Source organism: Limulus polyphemus, unplaced genomic scaffold (genome assembly GCF_000517525.1).
Source record: "Limulus polyphemus unplaced genomic scaffold, Limulus_polyphemus-2.1.2 Scaffold419, whole genome shotgun sequence".
NCBI classification, from domain to species: Eukaryota; Metazoa; Arthropoda; class Merostomata; order Xiphosura; family Limulidae; genus Limulus; species Limulus polyphemus.
This window is the reverse complement of record NW_013666029.1, coordinates 281,285-302,396: the sequence shown is the minus strand read 5'-3', so window position 1 is coordinate 302,396 and position 21,112 is coordinate 281,285. Positions and strand designations below refer to the sequence as shown.

Here is a 21,112-nt window from a genome sequence, read left to right as displayed (position 1 = left end):
AGGGACGGTTAACGCAGATAGCCCTCGTGTAGCTTTGACGTGAAATTCTAAAACAAATAAACAAAACAAACAAAGCATATAAAAAAAATGGAATTTTAGAAGTGCATTTCTGAAAGCTTGAAAATCAATGTAAAAGACAAAAAAACACAAACTAGATCCAGCTATAAGAGTGAAAAATATGTAAAGGATTTAATCAATTTTTAAATCTTTTAGATTTTTCTCTTAAGATACAGACAATGCTTTTGTTTTTTAGGGAAAAAGTGGCGCTTTAGTGGTGAATGGACGTAGATATCAAATTTTAAATGTTCTAGGAAAAGGAGGATCTAGTAAGGTAAGGTTTTTTTTTTTTACTCTTTTGTTGATCATTGTATCTGTAGTAATGTTCATACAAATGTTATGCTATTTTTATCTAATTTGTTGTTTTTATATAGCTTATACTGTATTAATGTTTCATGAGCCAAAGGTATTGGATAAGAAATGTAAATTTAAAGAAAAAAGTTTTAAAACATGATCTCAACATTAATCATTATTACTTTTTTAAGTAGATGATAATTTGTTGGGTAAGAAACTGGTTTGTTGGACTTGTTTGAGATATATTTTTGTTAAACAGTTTGAGTCATATTTCTATGTTAACTTTACTGCTTGCAATGAGTATAGCTATATTTTAATATTAAATGCAGTGTTTGCATACTGTTATGTTAGCAGTATTAAATTTATGTCAATGTATTATTATTAATGGGCAATTCAAAATAATTACTAAAATTTTCTCTTTAATTACTAATGGCTAATTTATCATTTGTTGGATTTTCAAACTAAGAAATTAATTATAAGATTTTAAAATAAATTCCAACATGGTGATAAACTTTTATCATTCATTGCTGCTCTGTATATGCATGCCACAATTCTTCCGCTCCCCCCCTGTTGGAATTACTATATTCCAACATGTCTCTCATGAAAATCATTGTGCATCATCTCCTAACCAATAGGAGCATGATATGCTCACATGACGCATGTGACTCCTTCTACACTCCTCTACTGAACTATCACTTCTCGTTTGGCAGTGTTTGGATATGCTCTTTTGTGTGCTTAATATTTCCCTTACAAAGTAGTTATTTTTCGACTTAATTTGCTTTCATTCAACCCAATTCCTTTATTAGTATTTATCAGTTAATTCTAGTCACATCATTTCTGCACTTGGATTTGGTGAACCATTTCTGTGCAATGAATTCCAAAGTTAACGTTACCATTTTTGGGGTTACACCAGCGACCAGTGTTTTTTTTCTCAGGCCTCGGGTGCAGATGACCCGATAGTGGATTTATTTGCTTTTATATGTCGAGAGATCGATTGTTACATAGGCCAACCTTTGTCCCCAGACATCACCCAGGCTCCTCCTGAGCCTATCCAAAGTTTGCCATTCCTTCTCATTCTCAACCTGAGGAATCTCTTAGGCTTATTTCGATCTTTCTCAATTTTGAGTCTCAAGTTTATTATGTTTTATCCCTTTCACCTATTTCTTATTCACCTCACCCTTCCTTATTGTGTGAACAATTTTCTCAGCCCTTTTTGGTTTTTCCTCCCTCCTCTGATATTTGGGTTCATGCTGATCAATTTGCCTCGCAATTGAGTGAGGGTATTAGCATGCTGTGCTCTCTGAAGACTTCTCATCAGTTTACTCCTTTCTTACCAACAGGTGGACTATCCATTTTTAGATTAGCAGTTGTTAGTTTCCTTGTTACCTATTTGGGTGGCAGCTCCAAAATCAAATGTCAGTCTTACCCATGCCTAATATTCTCACATGTGTCTTACCTTTACCTACCTCTTTCAGTATCTTTCTTCCATACACCTCCTATCTGAGATTCTCCACAGAAATCCTGAGGGGATTTCTGCAGATACCCTTACCCTTGTCCCCTCCACTTTAGCTTGCATATCGTCTTTGGCTCTGGCATTACATACATGGTTTCTTTCTTGTTGGGACCTTTTAGGTCATGATGCCATTTTGGCTCAGGTCTGTTTACCCTCAACATATCTTAGGGATTTAAGTATAGCCCCATTTCTGAGACATCTTTGATGAGAGTCCCAGAAATCATCAAGCCTTGGGTAACATCAGCCTGCCAGCAATCCACCTTTATGACCTTTTTAGCCTGTTTGTCTTGGTCAGAATTTCATATGCCATATATTCCTTCATCCTCCCAACCCTTACACCTTCCTTCTACTCAGTGTACTTCTTTGCCAACAGTACCAGTGACTACTCAGTGTTTTTGGGTCCGGTGGGGGTTCAGCTGTTCAAGTTTCTTCATCACTGGCATTCCTTCGTCGATGATCAATGGATGCTTTAGGTTCTGTCAGAAGGATTCGTTGTCCAGTTTTTTTCCACCTCCGGTTTCTCCATTACTCGTTTCCTTCCCTCCTCCTTGAGATCTCATGGCCTGCCAGCATCTGTCAGAGACATTTCGACATTTGCTTTTGCAGCAGGTTATCGAACAGATCCACCATCCTTCCAGAGTTTTTTATTCCTGTCTCTTCACTGTCCCCAAGAAAATTGGGGATTGGCAGCTGGTAATCGATTAATCTCACCTCATTTGCTTCATATCACTACCCAAGTTCACCATGGAGTCATTTCTCACCCTGAGATGGATGTCTTCTCCAGGGTTGTGGATGACAAAAATGGATCTCTCCAATGCTTATCTACATATATCAATATCACCTTAATTTTGTCTTTATCTTCGGTTTGTCCATCTCGAAGTGGTTTACCAATTTCAGGCCCTCACCTTTGTCAAATATCCCAGGCTTTTGTATGTTGCTCCATGCTCTGGGGCTGTGATTTCATTAATACATGGACAATTGGCTTCTTCAGGCTCATTACAAACAGGAATCGGCCAATCATACTTGGCAGCTACTTTCTGTGCCAGCTCGGGTGGGCTGGTTGATCAAATTGGAGAAGTTTTTCCTCAAACCCACTCAATATCTTCTCCATTTGGGAGTCTTTTTCAACATGAATATCAGTCTAGCACTGCATTCTCTTTTATGACTTTGTTCAATGGAACTTTTGGTTCACCTCACTCTTTCAGCTCAGTCACTTACTGCTTGTGAGGTTCTATTGCTTTTGGGGATGTGGTCTTCCATGGCAGCACTGGTCCCTCTCAGTCATGCTCATATGAGATCCCTTCAGTGGGTGCTTCACGAATGATGGAACCTTGTTTGGGATCCTCTTTCCACCCATATTTCCCTTCCTTCCCTGCAAGATGATCTGCATTGGTGGCTGGACAGTGCCCATACATTGTGCTTCTGTCCCCGCATCCTATTTTATATATTTTCACAGACACATCTCTTCAGGGATGGAGGGCATGGGTCAATCACTAGGAAGCTTTAGACCATTGATCTGTGGACAAAAGTGCTTTGCAATGTTCTCAAATTTTTAGCCATACATTGGGCATTGCATCATTTCCCCCTTCTCGCCCAACATTGTCTGGTGATGCTTCATTTGTACAATTCTACAGTGGTGGCACATATCAACCACCAAGGGGGCACCTGATCCAGGGATTTATGTTTTCAGACGTTGGATCTATTATACTTGGCCTACGCACATCATATTTGCCAATTGCTTGTCACATAACGGGTGCTTTCAATCTGGTCATGGATCGTCTTTTGTGCCCTGACCAAATATATCCCATGAAGTGGACATTAGATCCCTCATTTTCAGGGATCTTTGTCATTGGTGAGGTTCTCCCCATGTGGATGCTTTTGCTACAGGCCTCAATACCAAGTTACTTCTCTTTGTGTCACCTCTACCCCATCCACAGGCTCTGGCAGTTGATGCCTCCAGCCAGGATTGGTCACACAAGTATCTTTATGTGTACCCACCCATCCGATTACTTCAGTGGGTGATTTCTTTTATCCACTCCACTCTTTGTTGAGTCCTACTGATTGATACCTATTGGCCAGCTCAGCCTTGGTTTGCAAGTTTACAACATCTGCTCCCTTCACCACCTGTCCTTCCAATTTCTCCCTCCCTTCTTCATCAACTTTGATCACATATTCTATGTCCCAACCTTCACATCCTGCATCTTCATGCATAGCTTTTGTCCGGTCCTTTGTGAGACGATCTGGTTTCACACATTGAGTTGCTTCTTTTTTAACTGGTTCCATCCATCTTCCATGGAGGTGTACCAGTGCAAGTGGAAGGTATTCTGCAGTTTTTCTTTTACTAGGTGGTTTCCCACTGAGAAGCTTACCGTGGCTTGTGTGGTGGAATTTCTCACCTGGCTTTTTGACCATGGGTCTTCAGTCTCTTTGCTTTTTGGATACCTATGGCTTTCATTCTTCCCGATACTGCACAGTTTTTACTTTCTATGTTCTTACCCTGCTCATGCATTCCTTCCTGATGCATCACCCTTCGAGGCATTACGTTCTTCTGTATTGGGATATTAATGTGATCCTACATTCCCTTACTTTACCCCCATTTGAACCACTTTCATTGTGTTCCATGTTTTATTTTCCTTTAAAACATATTTCCTTCTTATCATAGCCTGTGGATGTCGAAGATTGAATTTGTTTGCCATTGATGTTTCATGTACCCTTTATTCCTCTACCTATCTTCTCCTTTATCCAGATCGTTCCTTTATCCCTAAGATCTCTGCAGCTAGGGAAGATGGTTCCTCCTTTTTTTCTATTTCCCTTCCTTTTATTTCACATATTTTTCCTTGACTGGATCTGGATAGGCTTCTGTGTCTGTTCAGGGCTCTTTGTTGTTATATTGCCCATACTGCTACCTTCTGGGGTACACGTTCCAGACTTTATCCCTGGCAATCCTCCTCTCTTCATGATCTTTCACCTTCTACCCTTATCAATTAGGTTTACCTTTTGGTTTGATTGGCGTATTCTTCCCTACCTTCTTCTCGGACTTTGTTCCAGGTATCCTTCCATCAAATTCAACACCTCACTTTTTCCCTTGCTTATGTTTGTCATACATTGGAGGAGATTCTACACTCCAGCATGTGGATCATTACTAGTATGTTCATCTCCCACTATCTTCATGATATTGCAGTTTTCTCTGAGTCAGGGTTTCCTGTGGCTGTTCTTCAGACTTTGGTGTGACTCTAAATGGTAAGTCTTTTTTCATACTTTCTTTCAGGGACCTTTATCTACTTTTTATCACATGTATCACATTCTGTGGTGAGTGTTTTTTGACCAGGTATTCTTTAACTCTAAATCAGCACTGTACAGCCATGTTGATTCGCGCTTTTTCTTCCATGGCTTAGCATGCTCACTGTGGAGATGGAGTGTTCCTCAAGATCGCTTGATGGTGAATAATCTTGTGATATTTTACTTCATAAACATGCCTGCCCCATACTGTACCACCCATGATCTGCATGGGTAAAGCAGAAGGGGATTGCTGCCCATCGCTGCCATGCCTTGAGTGAATAACTTGGTATGGTCTGCTTTTCAAAATAAGGTTTCATGGTCACCCATTGCACTGTATCTGGTGGTTATGTTACTCCGGACTCTCCACTACATGATCAACCTCCTTTCTTTGAATGGAGTATGGGAGTCCTTGCCACTGTCCAGTTTCAAGCTGTTGGAGTGGTTGACCATGGAGGCACCCTGCTGAATGAGTTTCACACAATACCCATTCAGTTGCAGAGTAGGGCGATGGTGTTCTGTGGGCGTAGATGACATAATATCTTCATATTTTCAATACCACAGAGCAAGATGTCAGAATGCAGTTCACCCCTTCAATTGGGAGCCCTCATCCCACCCTTGCGAGGAGGTGTTGGATTAGAGTGAACCAATCAACATAAGTCCTCACACAGGTTTGGTTTGTCTATCTTCCTCCCTTGATTTCCTCCATCTGTGTTGTGGGTCACAGCAGTGGTACGTGGGATTGTTACGGTTCTGTCCTTGATTATCCTTCGTTCTTTTCTTATGGGGTTGTTATTGCCATTGGATGGTCCTGGCTTGTACCTCAGATACTGGTTGTCAATTTTTTGGATTGATAGCTTGGAGCTAATCCTCATGTCATACATGTGAATCAGTGTGGGTCTTAATCCATGGTTCTTGGGTTTGAGGTGAAGATGGTATGATCTTCATCCTACTCTTGTATGGATATCGGTACCCCATAAGGAGGTTTTGGATGTGGTTGACTTACCAAATACAATCCGCTGCACCCTAGCCACTCTACAGGGGAGCATCCTCGTTTACCCACTTTTCTCTTGTGGGATTGAGTTAAAATATCTTTCTCTGGTTAGGTTCACTTTCCTACCACATTCTCTCACACTTGGATGTGCTCCTCTCATTTTCCACCCTTATATCTTACACATTTCACACTGGAGTGAAGAGTATACCTGGATCAGAAGTGGTGCAGTTCCCCCTTTTATGATCTTCGGATCTGTATCTTTCATTTTCAGGGGTATCTTTTGGATACTTTCAGGGAATACTTCTGTTGTTCCCTCACACTGGTTCCTCCTCCTTCACATTGTGGGATTCCAGCTAATCTTGTGAGAGGAGGTAAGTAAAGTATTAGAAGTTGTAATTTTCTTATACTGAAAATGTATTTCTGATAGGTATTTACTTCTGCTCACACTTCTTACCCTTCCTCTCCACTTTTCTCTGGTACTGACATCTTCAGCCAAACTTTGAAGTGATAGTTTGGTAGAGGAGGTTAGAGGGAGTCACAAGCGTCACGTGAGGATATCATTCTCCTATTGGTTAGGAGATGATGCATGAGAGACAAGATGGAATTTTGCAATTCCAAATGGGGGGGGGGGGGGCAAAAGGCTTGTGGCATGTGTAAAAAAGTTTGAATTTAGAAGGCAGCACCGAAAGAGTATAGGAAAATTATAACTTCCCATGTTTCATTTACAACTTTCCAGGTGTTATAAATAGTAGTTAAAGCAGGATGATTTTTTTTTTTTAGATTAAGGATTTGATTTATTGATTTCTTCAGTTTAGTTATGTTTCAAACTACTTACAATTTCATTAAAAGCTAATTTGTTATGCTGTTTTTAAATTGTTTATGTTTTGTTCCTACTTTTCTCATGCATAGGTTTACCAAGTGATGGATCAAGAACAGAAGTGTACACTGGCAGTCAAAGTTGTTAGTTTTGAGAAAGCTGACATTTCGACAATGGAAGGGTATAAAAATGAAGTCAGAGTATTACGCAGTCTTCAAGGAAGCAGCCGAGTTATCAAACTTTATGACTTGTAATGTTTTGTTTTCATATTGTTAATTTTAATTATCAAGCTTCATAACTTAAAAGCTAATTTTTTTTTACTATTAATTCAAGTGTTCACTTTGAAGTGCTATAATCATTATAAAGTGTTGTATTGCAATGTTTGCTCACACTAAGTAGTTATTTATAGCTCCTGAGATGTGAATAATACAACTTATGGGAATTATTATTGACATTTCTTGTATCTAGTTTGATAGTTTTAGCCTGGTTTGTGACATTTTTTGAGGTAATGATTTAAAATGTAACATTTTGACCTATTTGCATTTCCCTGTCAAGTTGCTAAGTTTAGGAACTCTATCCATAATCCATTTGGAGTTAACAATAAGCAAATATCCCCAGATGCTTTATCTCCAACATGTTTCTTTAACCTTATCATTAGATTTATTTGTTGTGTCTCATATAAAGTTGGTTTCTTAAACATCAGAGTTTGAGGTTCGATCATGTTCCTGTTATAGATAGTACTACAATAATAAGACTAGAGTCAATTTATTTTAAAGATACAAAACAATCATTTTATTACTCTCTAACTTTTACATGCTATTAGCTAGTATAACAAATATTTAATTATACAGTTTCAAATGAATTAAAAAACTATAAGAGGAAAGTAAAATGCGACTTTTGTGAGATATCATTGTTCAACATTTTTATATAAACCATAAATTTGGCTATAATTTTGATGCTTCGTATGCACCATGCTCAAAGCATGGTCTACTGCCAGTAATTTCAATATTCACTTGCTGTCTATCCAACAAGTATGTTAAAATAATTTTTAACTAAAAGATTAATACTGTTAATCTTATCACGTTAGTATCACATTCAAACATATATATGTTAGGAAACAAAGTGTCATTTAAAAGTTAACCCTTTCCTTTAATTTTTTTTAAAAAGTTAAGTTTTACCAGTAGTAATATACTTACAAAAACATGGCAGTAAAAGTAAAATGCATGAAACATAAATTTTTAAAAAAGTGTCATAAAATATATCTTTAAACTTTAAAATTGTAAATAAAAAAACAATATTCAACAAGTATGAATTAATTATAAAATAATGTATGAGGTAAATAAAAATTTTGACTTTGACAATACTTTCTGTGCCTTCTTATTGACAAGGTCAGGCATGGCCTGGTGGTTATGGTGTTTTATTTGCAATCTTTGGACATAGGATTTAAATCCTTTCACCAATATGCTTGCTATTTCAATCATGGGAACATCATAATGTGACATTTTATCTCCCTGAGTTACCCAAAAGTTGTTATAGGGTGTTATTGATTAACTCTAGACTATCCAATTAAAATTGGGGCTGACTAATGCAGATAATCCTTGAGTAACTTTGCAACAAAAACAAATATATTGACAGACCTTCTGCATATAGAAAATTGTAATTTTTCATAGCACATGCAACTGATAATGCTACACTGTTAGCCTGATCATCAATAATGTCTGACCTGTGTCTACCTCAAACAGTAGGTTTATAAACTTAAACATTTTTTTAAATATCTGTAGTACATTTAGAATGAAAAGGTTTGGGTATTTTATAAAAACAAATCCTCCCAAGAAAAATAATGCCTTTAGTTCATGCAATTAAAATTGAAATTTTAAAAATATTAACTATCAGTGATTCTAAGTACCAACCAAACATGTAGATTGTCATTTTTTAGAAATAACATAGGAAGTTAAGTTCAAAAGAATGATATTTATTTATTTTTGTTCTATAGACAAAATTCTAGCCATAAAACCATTAGTGTATGTGAAATATTTTGGTATATACTCATAATGCACAGGGTTCTAGTTAACCCTAACTCCTGGGTCCCATACACACAAGAATTTGTTGGGATGCACGAGATTTGACCCCCCCCCCCCCAGGGTCACAAATATGCACTGCAAAATGCCCTATATGCAAGGCAAGCACAAGTACTTTGCTTCAAACTTTGTACCATAACAAACTAAATGGCACACAGTTTGTACATAGGTGTCCACAGTCAACTTCTAATAGATTTCATCAATGACAATAAATTTCACAAAAATAAAGCCATGTGAAAGTAACTTCTCAGATAGGTTAAAGTGTGCATGTCACAACCTTTCGTAGAGTTACATTAAAAATTTAATTAAACTACTTTATTATCAATGTATATGAATAAACTCAGCATTAGAACATAGATAATAAATCAAAATTTAGTATTATTTAAGTTTTAAGTTCTTAATTTTGTATGGAAATATTAAAAGAAAATCTCAATCTCCCCTAGTATGGAAACTGTGATGTTTGTTATTTAGGTATCCCCTCTTCTCTAATGTTTTTACCACCCCTCTGATAAGTATGAAATTTAATGTAAATTACTCATTTATAATGTTTTCATTACTCAGGCAAAGCATAATATACATATTCTAAAGTCTTATTTAGTTACAGAGCAATAAAATCTACCCCTCTTACCACACCCACCCATCACATCCTCTCTTTCAGAACTTGTCAGTAGTTCTCTCTGACATTTAATACTATGTTATTTATTACTAATAGAAAGCCAAAGTTTTTCTCTATCAAATAACGTATTATTTATATTGCGTTGTTTTCTGTACAGAGAATTGTCTACTTTCCTTCCAGTTCAAACTATATTACCATGGGAAACACATTGATAAGCTTAGCTGAATTTTTAGTGGAATTTGTTGCACAATTAGAAAGCCAAACAAATTATGATAGTTAATGAACATTGTTTCATTTTTGTATGTTATTATTCTGTGTTCTTTGGTACATTATTTAATTAAATATAAATTATTCAATGCAGTACTGCAATTAGTATAAAAAAGTAGAGTTAAGTTTCATTGATAGTCAAGAGCAAAAAAAGATCCAGATAAGTACTTTATCTGTTGTTTTTCATAGATATTCTTTATTTATTATTATTAAAAGTAGCTAAAATGTAAAAATTGAAATATTTTTAGGTTGGATAAAGTAATATAAATACTAATATTATTAATGATAATTTTTATGAGGTATGCCCATGAGTAGTCCATACATTATGTAATTTGATGATTAAGGGGAGCTGCCGAATTGGCATGTGATTTGCATTTTATATGGTGCTAATTGTAGGTAGACATAGTTAAAAGGGCAAGAAAACATTAAAATTAAGTATAAATAGATTTATACTGTTACAAGCTTTAAGCTAATCTAGGATAAACAATTGTGGTTTTCTGTTACAATTTACAGTCATTCCAGAAAGAAAAATTAAAGTAAATTCATAATTATTTCCTAATTTTTTTATGGTGGTTATGAGATTGGTCAAATAAATCAACCTCGTATAGAGTTAAGGTAAAGAAAATGACACATAAAATATAAAGTTTTTCTGAAAAAAAAAAGAAACATTTGATATTTATGTAGGAGGTTTTAGGGCTTATGAAATTGAAATTTGAACATTTGAAAAGTATTTTTGATTTTATAATGAAAATTACTTTGCACTCATGAAGGGAAAAAAACATGCAATGTAAGTTGTAAATAAAGGTTTTCATTGAACATTAACATGCTTTTTTCCACTTACAGAAGGTAAACATGTAGCATACATTGTAAAAATAGTTTTTTGTTGACAGTGAAGTGCTTTTTCTTTTTTTTTTGAGTTTATTAATTACTATGTATGGGACCCTTGAAAATCTTACTGGAACTCTTGGAAAAAAAAATTGAGAGTCTGGGACCTTTCTCTGTGGGTCCCTATTGAGAACCCTGAATGCATAAGGTTTATGTAGTTAACCTGAGAATTTTGAGAAAACTGGAAAATATTCTATAATTTTAATACTTTGTCTGTTAGCAAATTTTAGTTTATAAGTAACAAGCATCACAAAGACAAAATAGTGGCTTATGTCTGAAACTTTGGAGTAATCTTAAGAGAAAATGATGAGAATATGAATTAAATTTTATTTTTCAGTGAATACCAGCCTGATCAAAACAGACTTCTGATGGTCCTTGAGAAAGGTGACTCTGATTTGAATGCAGTGATTCGATCTATCAGAAGCTCAGAACCCCTGGACCCAATCACAGTTAAATTCTACTGGGTAGAAATGCTTAAAGCAGTGGCTGAGATTCATAAGGCTGGTGAGTTAACATGGGGCTGTTGTATATATTGTTTTTGTTAATTTTTGAAATAAGGAAAACAAAACAGTATAGAAATAGTTTGGTTTTATGTTTAATTATTATGACAAATAAATTAAAAGGTTTTTGAAGGGTAATGTAGTTGTTAATATGTACATCTTTAGTCATTTAGCATAATATATTTGAAATGTCATATTTGTCAGTATTAATAATTTAAAATCATAGTAATTGACCTTGCCACTTGTAAGTTACTTGGATGTATGTTATTGTAAATTATTTAATACAATATGCAATATCCTTTCTTAAGTGAAATAAATACTAAGTTGTTTCATTACTAACAAATAAAAATAAACATTTGTATGACGAAAAGTATTATTACACTTTTTAGAAGATATCACTAGTATATTTGGTGTTTGGGAAATTAGTGTTGTTGCTATTTAATAATGAAATTTAATATATAATTATCTCTTGTTTTTTTTTTCAAAGGAATAAAATATTTGGCTACTATACATCATCAGAGTCACTTTTTGGTAATATTTTTAAAAGCTGAAATAGTCCAAAGAAGGTTATTTTTGTTGATAGCTTCTCTACTGTTACATATAAAAATATGATAAGCATGTAGTACAAAGGGAAGTTTCATTCTCTTTGATTTACTTTTTTTTCTTTCTGTTGGTCATAGATATCATCCATTCTGATCTCAAGCCAGCCAATTTCCTCTTGGTTGGAGGAAGGTTGAAGCTGATTGACTTTGGAATTTCTAATGCCATTCAGACTGACATGACTAGTGTTTTCAGAGATACACAGGTAAATTTACTATGGTAGAATTGCTAATGTATTCAAAAAGCTATGAGCTTCCCACTATACTGAAAGCTGCTTTATCATTTGAACATACTGATTTTCACAAGCAGTTGTTTGAGTTCTGACATGAGGAAATTGTTGATTGTGTTCAAACCAACATGAAAATGTTTGTTAGAAGCAGACTCTGCTCTGATGCTTTCGATTTCCTAATGTGATTTGTAATTGATATTTTTTGTGAGGGCCTGGCATGGCCAGGTGGTTAGGGCGCTCGACTCCAATCTGTGGGTCGCGGTTTCGAATCCCCATCACACCAAACATGCTCGCCCTTTCAGCTGTAGGAGCGTTATAATGTGACGGTCAATCCAACTATTCGTTGGTAAAAGAGTAGCCCAAGAGTTGGCGGTTGGTGGTTATGACTAGCTACCTTCCCTCTAGTCTTACACTGCTAAATAAGGGACGGCTAGTGCAGATAGCCCTCGTGTAGCTTTGTGCGAAATCCATAACAAACAAACAATTTCTTGTGAGCTGAAAACCTTGAAGTTTAGTGCATAGGCTTTACTACATGCAGGTGGTCTGTGACTTGTTTTATGATATCTGTCTTCAAGGGCTCTGGTTTTCCAATTATATTGAAAATGCATGTGCTATTCAAATAAATATGAATGTTTTCAAAGTTACTTTAACATCTTAAAATTGCTAGTGGGTCAAATGTAGTCAGTACTGGATAATGTATCTGTGGATCCATCATTTGCATACTGTCACTACAAGAAAAAAAAACACACTGAGCTCTGTAATTTGGCGGTGTAGGTGCAATATAAGGGTGATCTTGCTCTTCAGTCAGACATGAGTAGCCTAAGAGTTGGCTGTTGACTAATTTCCTTCCTTCTTATCTACCCAGTTCAAAATTAGGAATGGCAAGCACAGATTGTTCTCAAGTAGCTTTGTGCAAATTTCTGAAACAATCAAAATGCCAGTCTTGTTTGACCTGATATGAAAGATGTCTTTAAGTTCATTAATTTCCAATGAAATGTTAATGTTATTCCATCGGATGAAAAATATCTTAACCAACACTCACTTTCACTGAAATCTTAATATTTTAATTATAATTCAAATTGACATGGTAGTTAGAAGTAGACTTGGTTTACTGGCGTGTTAAAAATGTTTGTCATATTCAACTGACTTGAATATATGTCTTTAAGAAGACTTCTCATTTGAATATTTTGTACTTTTCAAGATGATATGATGAATATTTCCAAGAACACTGAAGTTGATTTTACTATTTAGAATTCTTTAGTGCTGCATTCAAACCATTGAGATTTATTTTGAAGTGGTTAATATTATGATTAATTGTGTTACTATTGAAAAGTTTTAATACTTGTTAATTTTTTAATGCTTTGGAAATGCTTATATTATTCAAACATAACATTGATATCAACTTTTCAGACATGAAATTTAGCATTGATATGTTGGAATTGTGAAATAATTAATGCTATTCAGCATATACTAAAAGTTTTAAGTGAATTGGAAATTGAAAATAATTCATTTGTCATCTTGTTAGTAAGAATGAAATGTGAATGTATTTTCTTCTAAGTTTTATCAAAAGCTAATCATCAGCTGTAAGGCACTATGAGTTGTACTAAATGTATGAACTACACAAGGAGAGAATGAAGTGAAGTCTTGTGGATAAAGTACATTTGAGATAATATAAATAATTCCTTAGTCATATGAAGGCACTTGATTTCTAGAATAACATGAAAATTACATGCAATATGTATTTCATTGTTTACTGTTTTAAAGACTACATGCTCATTTCAATGCCAAAGCTCAGATAGAATAAGGGCTTGTAAGTAATAATCTGTAATTGTTGAATTTTTTAATTATTACGTTGACTGCAGGTTGGAACAATAAACTTTATGCCACCAGAAGCTCTTCTAGATGTGTGTGAAGCTCCTCCTCCAACAGATGGAACCAAGAGAAAGCCCAAGATCAAAGTATGGTTTTTGCAATTAACTTATGATGTTTTATTATTTGAATATATTATAAGAAGAGATTTTATTTAGTATAAATTATAGCAATATTTGTTCTATCTTTTAGCATCATACACAGTTAACTGTATTTGGGATAAATTTGAGTTTTAATTACATCTTATATATGAGAAAAAGTGTTTGTGAAGGTTAGATTCACTATATGAAATGTTACTTTCTAGTTTAACTTTTACTTTTCATTAATCTCTGAAAGTGTATGTGGTTTATTTTTATAATCAAGATTGATTCATGCATAAAAGTAATAAGAAACTACACTACTGTAATAGCTTTGACACAGCTTTTAATACTGCCTGAAACCTATGCAATTTGACATAAGTTACATGAGATCTACTGCACTCAATATGCATATTAATTTATGTTTACAGATTACAATATAGTAATGTGCAGCTAAATACTGCTGTTCAGTGACATGTTACAGCAAGCAGCTGGTTTGTTCCTGACTTTATATGTTGTACAGCTTGGTTTTTAACTTTATGGCATAGCTAACTGTTGTTTTTTCAGTTTATAAGTGAATCTGTTATTTATAGATTAGGTAGTTTCTGCAATTAGACTTATTCCTGTTGAATATTAATATTACTTTACTTTCACATGTAGTAAGTGATTAATCATGTGTTTCTAAAAACTTGCATAATACAGGTTAGTGCATCAATAACATAAATTCTGTGTTTTAAGAGTGATTCTTGTGGCACCATCATGGTTACTTTAGTAGATATACAAAACCAGTGAACAAATGAAATACTGTTGTGAAATATGCTGTATGTTAGTGATTCTTAATCACAATTATAGTGTACATTTAATTGTCAGAATTTGAGGCAGTCTTTTGGGTAACAGAACCAGTCTTTAAGACTCATAAACTATTAATATTATTCTGCACAGTTGTGTTCATTTTGTAGTAATTATAGTTCAATTCACAAATAACTTGTAATATTAAATATTGTTTTTTTTACAGGTTAGTCCAAGATCAGATGTATGGTCTCTTGGATGTATATTATATAATTTGGTCTATGGTCGAACACCTTTTCAACATATCCAAAACATTATTGGCAAGGTCCAAGCTATTACCAATCCCAATTATCAGATAAACTTTCCATCAATTGATGATGTAGATCTACTGGATGTTATGAAAGTTAGTGTTTTCTTGATATTGAATGCATTTCTTCTGTATTAAAGTGTTCAGTTATGTGACTTAAGAGTTTTAATGTTTAATTGATCTAGGAATCTCAAAATAATGGTCAATCTTATTTTTATTAAAGCATTTAATTTGTATAATTTCATTGTTTTTACTTCTTTTGAATAAATGTAAATATATATTTCTGTGATAAAATTTTTAATGTACAGAAACACTTTGACTTGAATGTAAGTAGTGTTTTAGTATTGTTTACCATATGCTTTGTAAGCATAAATAGTTTTGAGGCCATTAACTGGTAATGTTAGAAATTTTAAAGAAAAATGAGTGGAACATAAAATAATATACTTTTTGTTATTCAGTAATATAGTTTTATACTGTCAATTTCTTAAAGTAAAGAAAATATAAATCTGTCAATTTGTAATGTAAGCATTTTGATATTTATTGAAGTGATCAAAGCTAAATATTTTTTGTTTTCCAGTCATGTCTTGTGAGAGATCCAAAGCAGAGACCTACAATTGAAGAACTGTTGAAGCATTCATATGTTATGAAGCAAAGTAAGTTGATGTTTTTGTTGGTGTGCCAAAAACCAGAAATGAAACAAAACTATATTAATATTGTGTGCTAATTTTTTTGTTGTCACTTGACAAGCCAATTCTTCTAAGTCATTGATCACTGAGGGTTATTAGACTGACTTGACCACTGCATCAAACCATTAATTTCATAGTGTCATTAACTTGGCTTAGCTGCTGCTATGTAAGTCAATGATAATGTAGTGCTATTAGACTATCTTGGTCACTGCTATTCTAAACTCTTTTTTCATTTATCACTAATTGGCCACTGTAGTAAGAGAGAGGTGTGTAAGTTGTATTTAAAAGTACTGTCCTGAATTATATTGGGCATTTAATGTTGAACCTGCTTATTGTGTTTTATGTTTTAAAGCAGGACGAAGCACCATAACCAACCAAATATCTTCCAACATATCTATTCAGTATAGGGTCCTCTTGGGATTGCTGCTAGAAACATCCATATGTAGAATACTGTAGGCCACAGATTTTAACTAGGGTTCTACAAATGTCTTTTGAAAGGTCTTTAGGCCTGGCATGGCCGGGTGGTTAGGGCACTTGAATCGCAATCTGAGGGACGCGGGTTCGAATCTCCGTCCCACCAAACATACTCGCCCTTTCAGCCGTAGGAATGTTATAATGTTACGGTCAATCCCACTATTCGTTGGTAAAAGAGTAGCCCAAGAGTTGGAGGTGGGTGGTGATGACTAGCTGCCTTCCCTTTAGTCTGTTACTACTAAATTAGGGACAGTTAGTGCAGATAGCCCTCGTGTAGCTTTGCATGAAATTCCAAACAAACCAAAACAAATAAAAGGTCTAACTGGAAGTACATAGTCTAACTTTTAAATTTCACCAACCTAATCCATTTTACACTGCAACAGTTGTTAAACAGCTTGATAATGTAAACAGTATCTCAACCACTGCTATGTTTGTCATATTCTAGCTGTCCTCTCCTGAAGAGCCCTGGTATTGGGCAGAAGACTTCATTGATGCTAAATGTAGCAGATATAGTTTGGTTGATATTTATCTTTATTTTCAGTCAGAAGTTGTAATTAATAATTTTAGTACTTTTGTTATTTGGTTTCCATGACATAATGATAAAAAATTTGAGTTTGAATGCTTTTGTATTTTTTTACATATAATAAAATTTTAAAATTAAGAGAGTCTTTGAACTGGCTGCCAGAACAAGTAATCAAATATTAAATGTAACTTAACATGCATTAAAACTAGCATTAGTTGATCAGTTATATCTTACTAGTAGTTTTGCAATGGGTATCACTTTTATTCCTTTTCTGCACAAGTCTTTTACATTCATCAATGTACGTGAATGAAATTAACATTATAATGTGTGACATGATTCAAAGTTTTATGTTCTCTAAGTTAAGTCTTTTATTTAAAAAAAAAACTTTAAGAACTACTTAAAACTTCAGATGTATTCTATCGTTACCAACAAGCTATGAAAATTCTGTAGTTTAGCTCTCTGTATCTTCAATAATACAATGGCACTTGAGTAGATGTGCATCTAGACTATAAGATGCTTACATAATCTTTTGATTCATACATTTCAAAGTTCTCTGAATGAATGTAGTTGAAGCAAGTAATAAATCTTCTCAACCCCTGACAGGTGCTTTATAGTCTACGTGTAGACATTACATACACATGTGTATAGTCATCAGAAAGAGCTTATTTTACACTATAACCTAACAATGATTATTTTGAAATTGGTATGCAATTGTCTTCATGTTGCATAAAAGTCCTTCCCTAGTCAAGCGGATGGTAATCACATCTGCCTGTACTTAAAAGGTTTAAATTCATCAGTCATTGCATAAGTCAAGTTGAAAATCACTTGTTTGGTCACACCTGTGTAGAGAAATACATCACTGTTAGTTACCAAAGTTTCATTGTTAACATGTTCCCTCCTTCTAATTTACACTGAACTCTGTCAGTGTTTGATTAATCTGGGTAAATCTTGTCTGAATGTTGTCCAAGTTTTTCCTTATGAGTGATCAGTGTGAATAAAGAAGTTACTTTCCTCACATTCTGTAGCAGTGTATGTAGTTGAGGGCTGAATGACATTAAAACTACATATAACTTCAGGAAGAGTATCAATTGCTGAAACATTCAATTTATTTGTTATTGAAACTTGCATCTTTAATTTTTTTTATTAGTCCTCTATATTGATTAGTTTTTGTTTTGTCAAGTCCACGTCCTGTAACTGAAGCTTACGTGTGGCATTGTTTTCATATCTCAATCTTAGCTTTCGGTATGGGTTTCTTTGACTTTATGTTAGCATTCCATTAAGAAAATTTCCAGTGTTTTTCTATCAATTGATTTAATCCATTCAAATTTTATAAACCCTTTTTTGAGGCATAATGTGAAACTTATAAGGAAACCAACATGCATGTTCTTTGTATACTTGTCCATGTATTTCATACATTGATTCTTTCCATAAATTAAGTTTAAGTCAATTATTGGAACATCCACTAATGACACATGTACTCCCCTGACACTTTTTTACAATTTATAGCTTTTTCCACCACAGTTTTTCAAACAAGATTAAGTGAAAATATTGTAAACTAAACATTAATATTGTTATGATTAGACATGTGCATTCATCTTTCACTATTGTAGTGGTTGATGCATCATGTGATAAGTCAATGGCTACATGCATAAAATTTAGGTCAACAGTAGATGAAAGTGTCTATAACATAGCTTTTCTTTCAAGGCCAGCTTGCCCCAAGATTAATCTTCTATGACTTATCCTTCAGGCTGTAACAAGAGGGTAAAACAAGTAAACGAATTTCATGGCACTGGGATTTCCTTCACTGTAACTAGTTCAGTAGCTTTATTTCCAAGCCAGCATGCCCTCAGATTACCTTTCTTTTACTTATCTTTCAGGCTACATCATATTTGTAAAACAAGCAAAAGGAGGATTTTATGGCAGTTTGGTATCTTTCACTTTTGCTGGTTTAGTAGCAGTAAAATTTTAAAACTTTTTGCAACCAGTAGATGCATGATTGGGTCAACAGTGGTATGGAGGTTTTCAGAACTCGTACTTTCCCCCAGTCATGTCATGGTGATGTTGACATCCATGAAGACTTCCAAAAACTGCAGAATTATTCGGTGAAGTAGAATATAATTCCTGTACTTTAATTCCAGCCTTTATGACTATTACAATGCAAAACATCTAGCTTTGAAACTTAAATGGTAGATTTCATTAACTGTGGGAAAGACAAGAAGCTGTTAAGAAAGCCTAGTTATACTTGAGATATACCTCATGCCATGTGACATTAGGCAGTCTACCCTAAAACTGTAGCAAGTACTTAGTGATATTATGTGTATTGATTAATTGAAGACTGAATAGTTTTTCATGTGGATTTTTTTTTTCATATGTTAAATAATTTTTCTGACATCTTTTATATTGCTATTTCTAGCACCAAAACCTAAAGAACTAGCCGGTTATAATGATGTTATCCGTGAATTACAACATCTGACCCCTACAAGAATTGATGCTGTATTAAAGGTAAATGTTGCATCAGTTTCATACTTTGGTTAACAAAAACATTCAGGGTATTGATATTTATTGTTCCAAACTAAAAGTGGAAAAAAAAGTAGCATTACCTGTTAGTATCTGTGATGACAATTTCTGAAACTTGAAAAACTATACCTATGTATATATGGTTAAGTTAAGCTTGTTCTACATTGATAAAATCTGTTAGACTTATCTCAACTGAAAATACAGTGTGTCAACTAATGTTTAATATTCTGTTGTTCGAGGAGACGTGTATAGGTCTATACTTATTAATATGCTAATAATTAAGAATTGCACAGTTTCTGTAATCTTTAAATGATCATTGCCTGATTTAGTTTTGTTTCTTTTCTGTAGGAGATACAGAGGCTTAAAACTACTAAGTAACCTGACAGAAACTGGCAGAAAAGTAACTGTACTAATGTAAGGTGATGTAATGTACTGCATTAGGGTAACAAACTGAGCAGATTCTTTATTTCTTTTTATGATCAAGAAATATTGTTTTTTTTTATTTGCCTCGTATAAAACTGGCTGGATGAATTTCTATGATTAAACAACTTTTTTTTTCTTCAATCATTAGCAAAAAACAAAGGATTGGCATGATTTGACATTTTGATGAAAATAGAATGTTTACTTGAACTTCTTGAAACCTCTTGCAATAAGACTATTTGAACTTTTTTTGTTGTACATACAATACATACTCAATTAAAAGTTTGTACAGTGTTACTGTATCTTGAATATATTTCATTTGGTCAGAAATTATCATAGTATATTATTTAGGTACCTTTACCAGTTAAAAACTGTAAAAAAAGAACAATGCCCTTTATATATGTATTTTTTTTTTGTCGTATAGTATGTACCACAAGTATCATATATGAAACTATTACCACTTTATAACATCAAAGTATTTGGTGATTATCATTTTTAAATGTCATTTTAATGATTTTTTAGAAGTTACTAATACACACGATACAAATAAGTGTTAACTACATAATTGGAGTTACAAGTTCCACTAAAGGCCAGCTAGACTGTTTTTTAATGAAGTTGTATCGTTGTTGTATAGTTTCAAAGTTCAGAAAATCTCTTCTTGTGATGTCAGTGTACACTCTATAGCATAACAGCTTTTAATGAAAATTGAAACAAGTTAAAGGTGTTCACTCTTTAGCATAACAGCTTTTAATGAAAATTGAAACTAGTTAAAGGTGTTCACACCATGAAAGGTCAGAAGCTACATCTTTTTATTTTCTGAAAGTTCTATACCTGTTACCTAACAAAGTTCCACATCATAGGGTTGAGTTATGTTCAATTTATAAACACGATGTAAATACATTTTTAATATTTTCTTTTGTGTAGTGATAAGATATTTTCTAACTTTTTTATCAACCAAAATGAAAAATATATTTAGTACTAAGTGTTTTATCCTGACACATTGTGAATGCTGAAAGAACAGTATATATTTATTTTAAAGTAAAATAAAATGGCAAACGTTCTTTGATTTTATCTATGTTAGCATTCATAAATGTGTATATAGGATTTATTTTTCTACTTCAGTAATGAGAATTTTTTCCCAAACGGTAGACTTTGATAGCAACTGATGAGACCTGTAATGGTTGGAGACGGCTTGAATGGGTAATGAAGAAAAACTTTAATATAAGTTTAATATAACAGCAAATGTACAACGTTTCGACAAGGTTTTGTACCTGATGATGACAAAACCTTGTCGAAACGTTGTACATTTGCTGCTATGTTAAAC

The 21,112-nt window shown here is 33.8% G+C and overlaps 1 protein-coding gene across 2 annotated transcripts in view; it reads left to right on the top strand.

The window, feature by feature from the left end:
• LOC106458128 (dual specificity protein kinase TTK-like) overlaps nt 1–21,028 on the top strand; it is a 44,394-nt gene extending 23,366 nt beyond the window's left edge. For both annotated transcript variants that reach the window (XM_013917589.2, XM_022384273.1), the window contains exons 7-15: nt 254–331; nt 7,044–7,201; nt 11,135–11,301; nt 11,978–12,102; nt 13,989–14,084; nt 15,088–15,264; nt 15,746–15,821; nt 19,265–19,353; nt 19,717–21,028. In XM_013917589.2, coding sequence (XP_013773043.2) covers nt 254–331; nt 7,044–7,201; nt 11,135–11,301; nt 11,978–12,102; nt 13,989–14,084; nt 15,088–15,264; nt 15,746–15,821; nt 19,265–19,353; nt 19,717–19,746 — 996 coding nt within the window. In that variant the 3' untranslated portion in view covers nt 19,747–21,028. The remainder of the gene's footprint in view (nt 1–253; nt 332–7,043; nt 7,202–11,134; nt 11,302–11,977; nt 12,103–13,988; nt 14,085–15,087; nt 15,265–15,745; nt 15,822–19,264; nt 19,354–19,716) is intronic.
• Nucleotides 21,029–21,112: the final 84 nt, after the last annotated feature.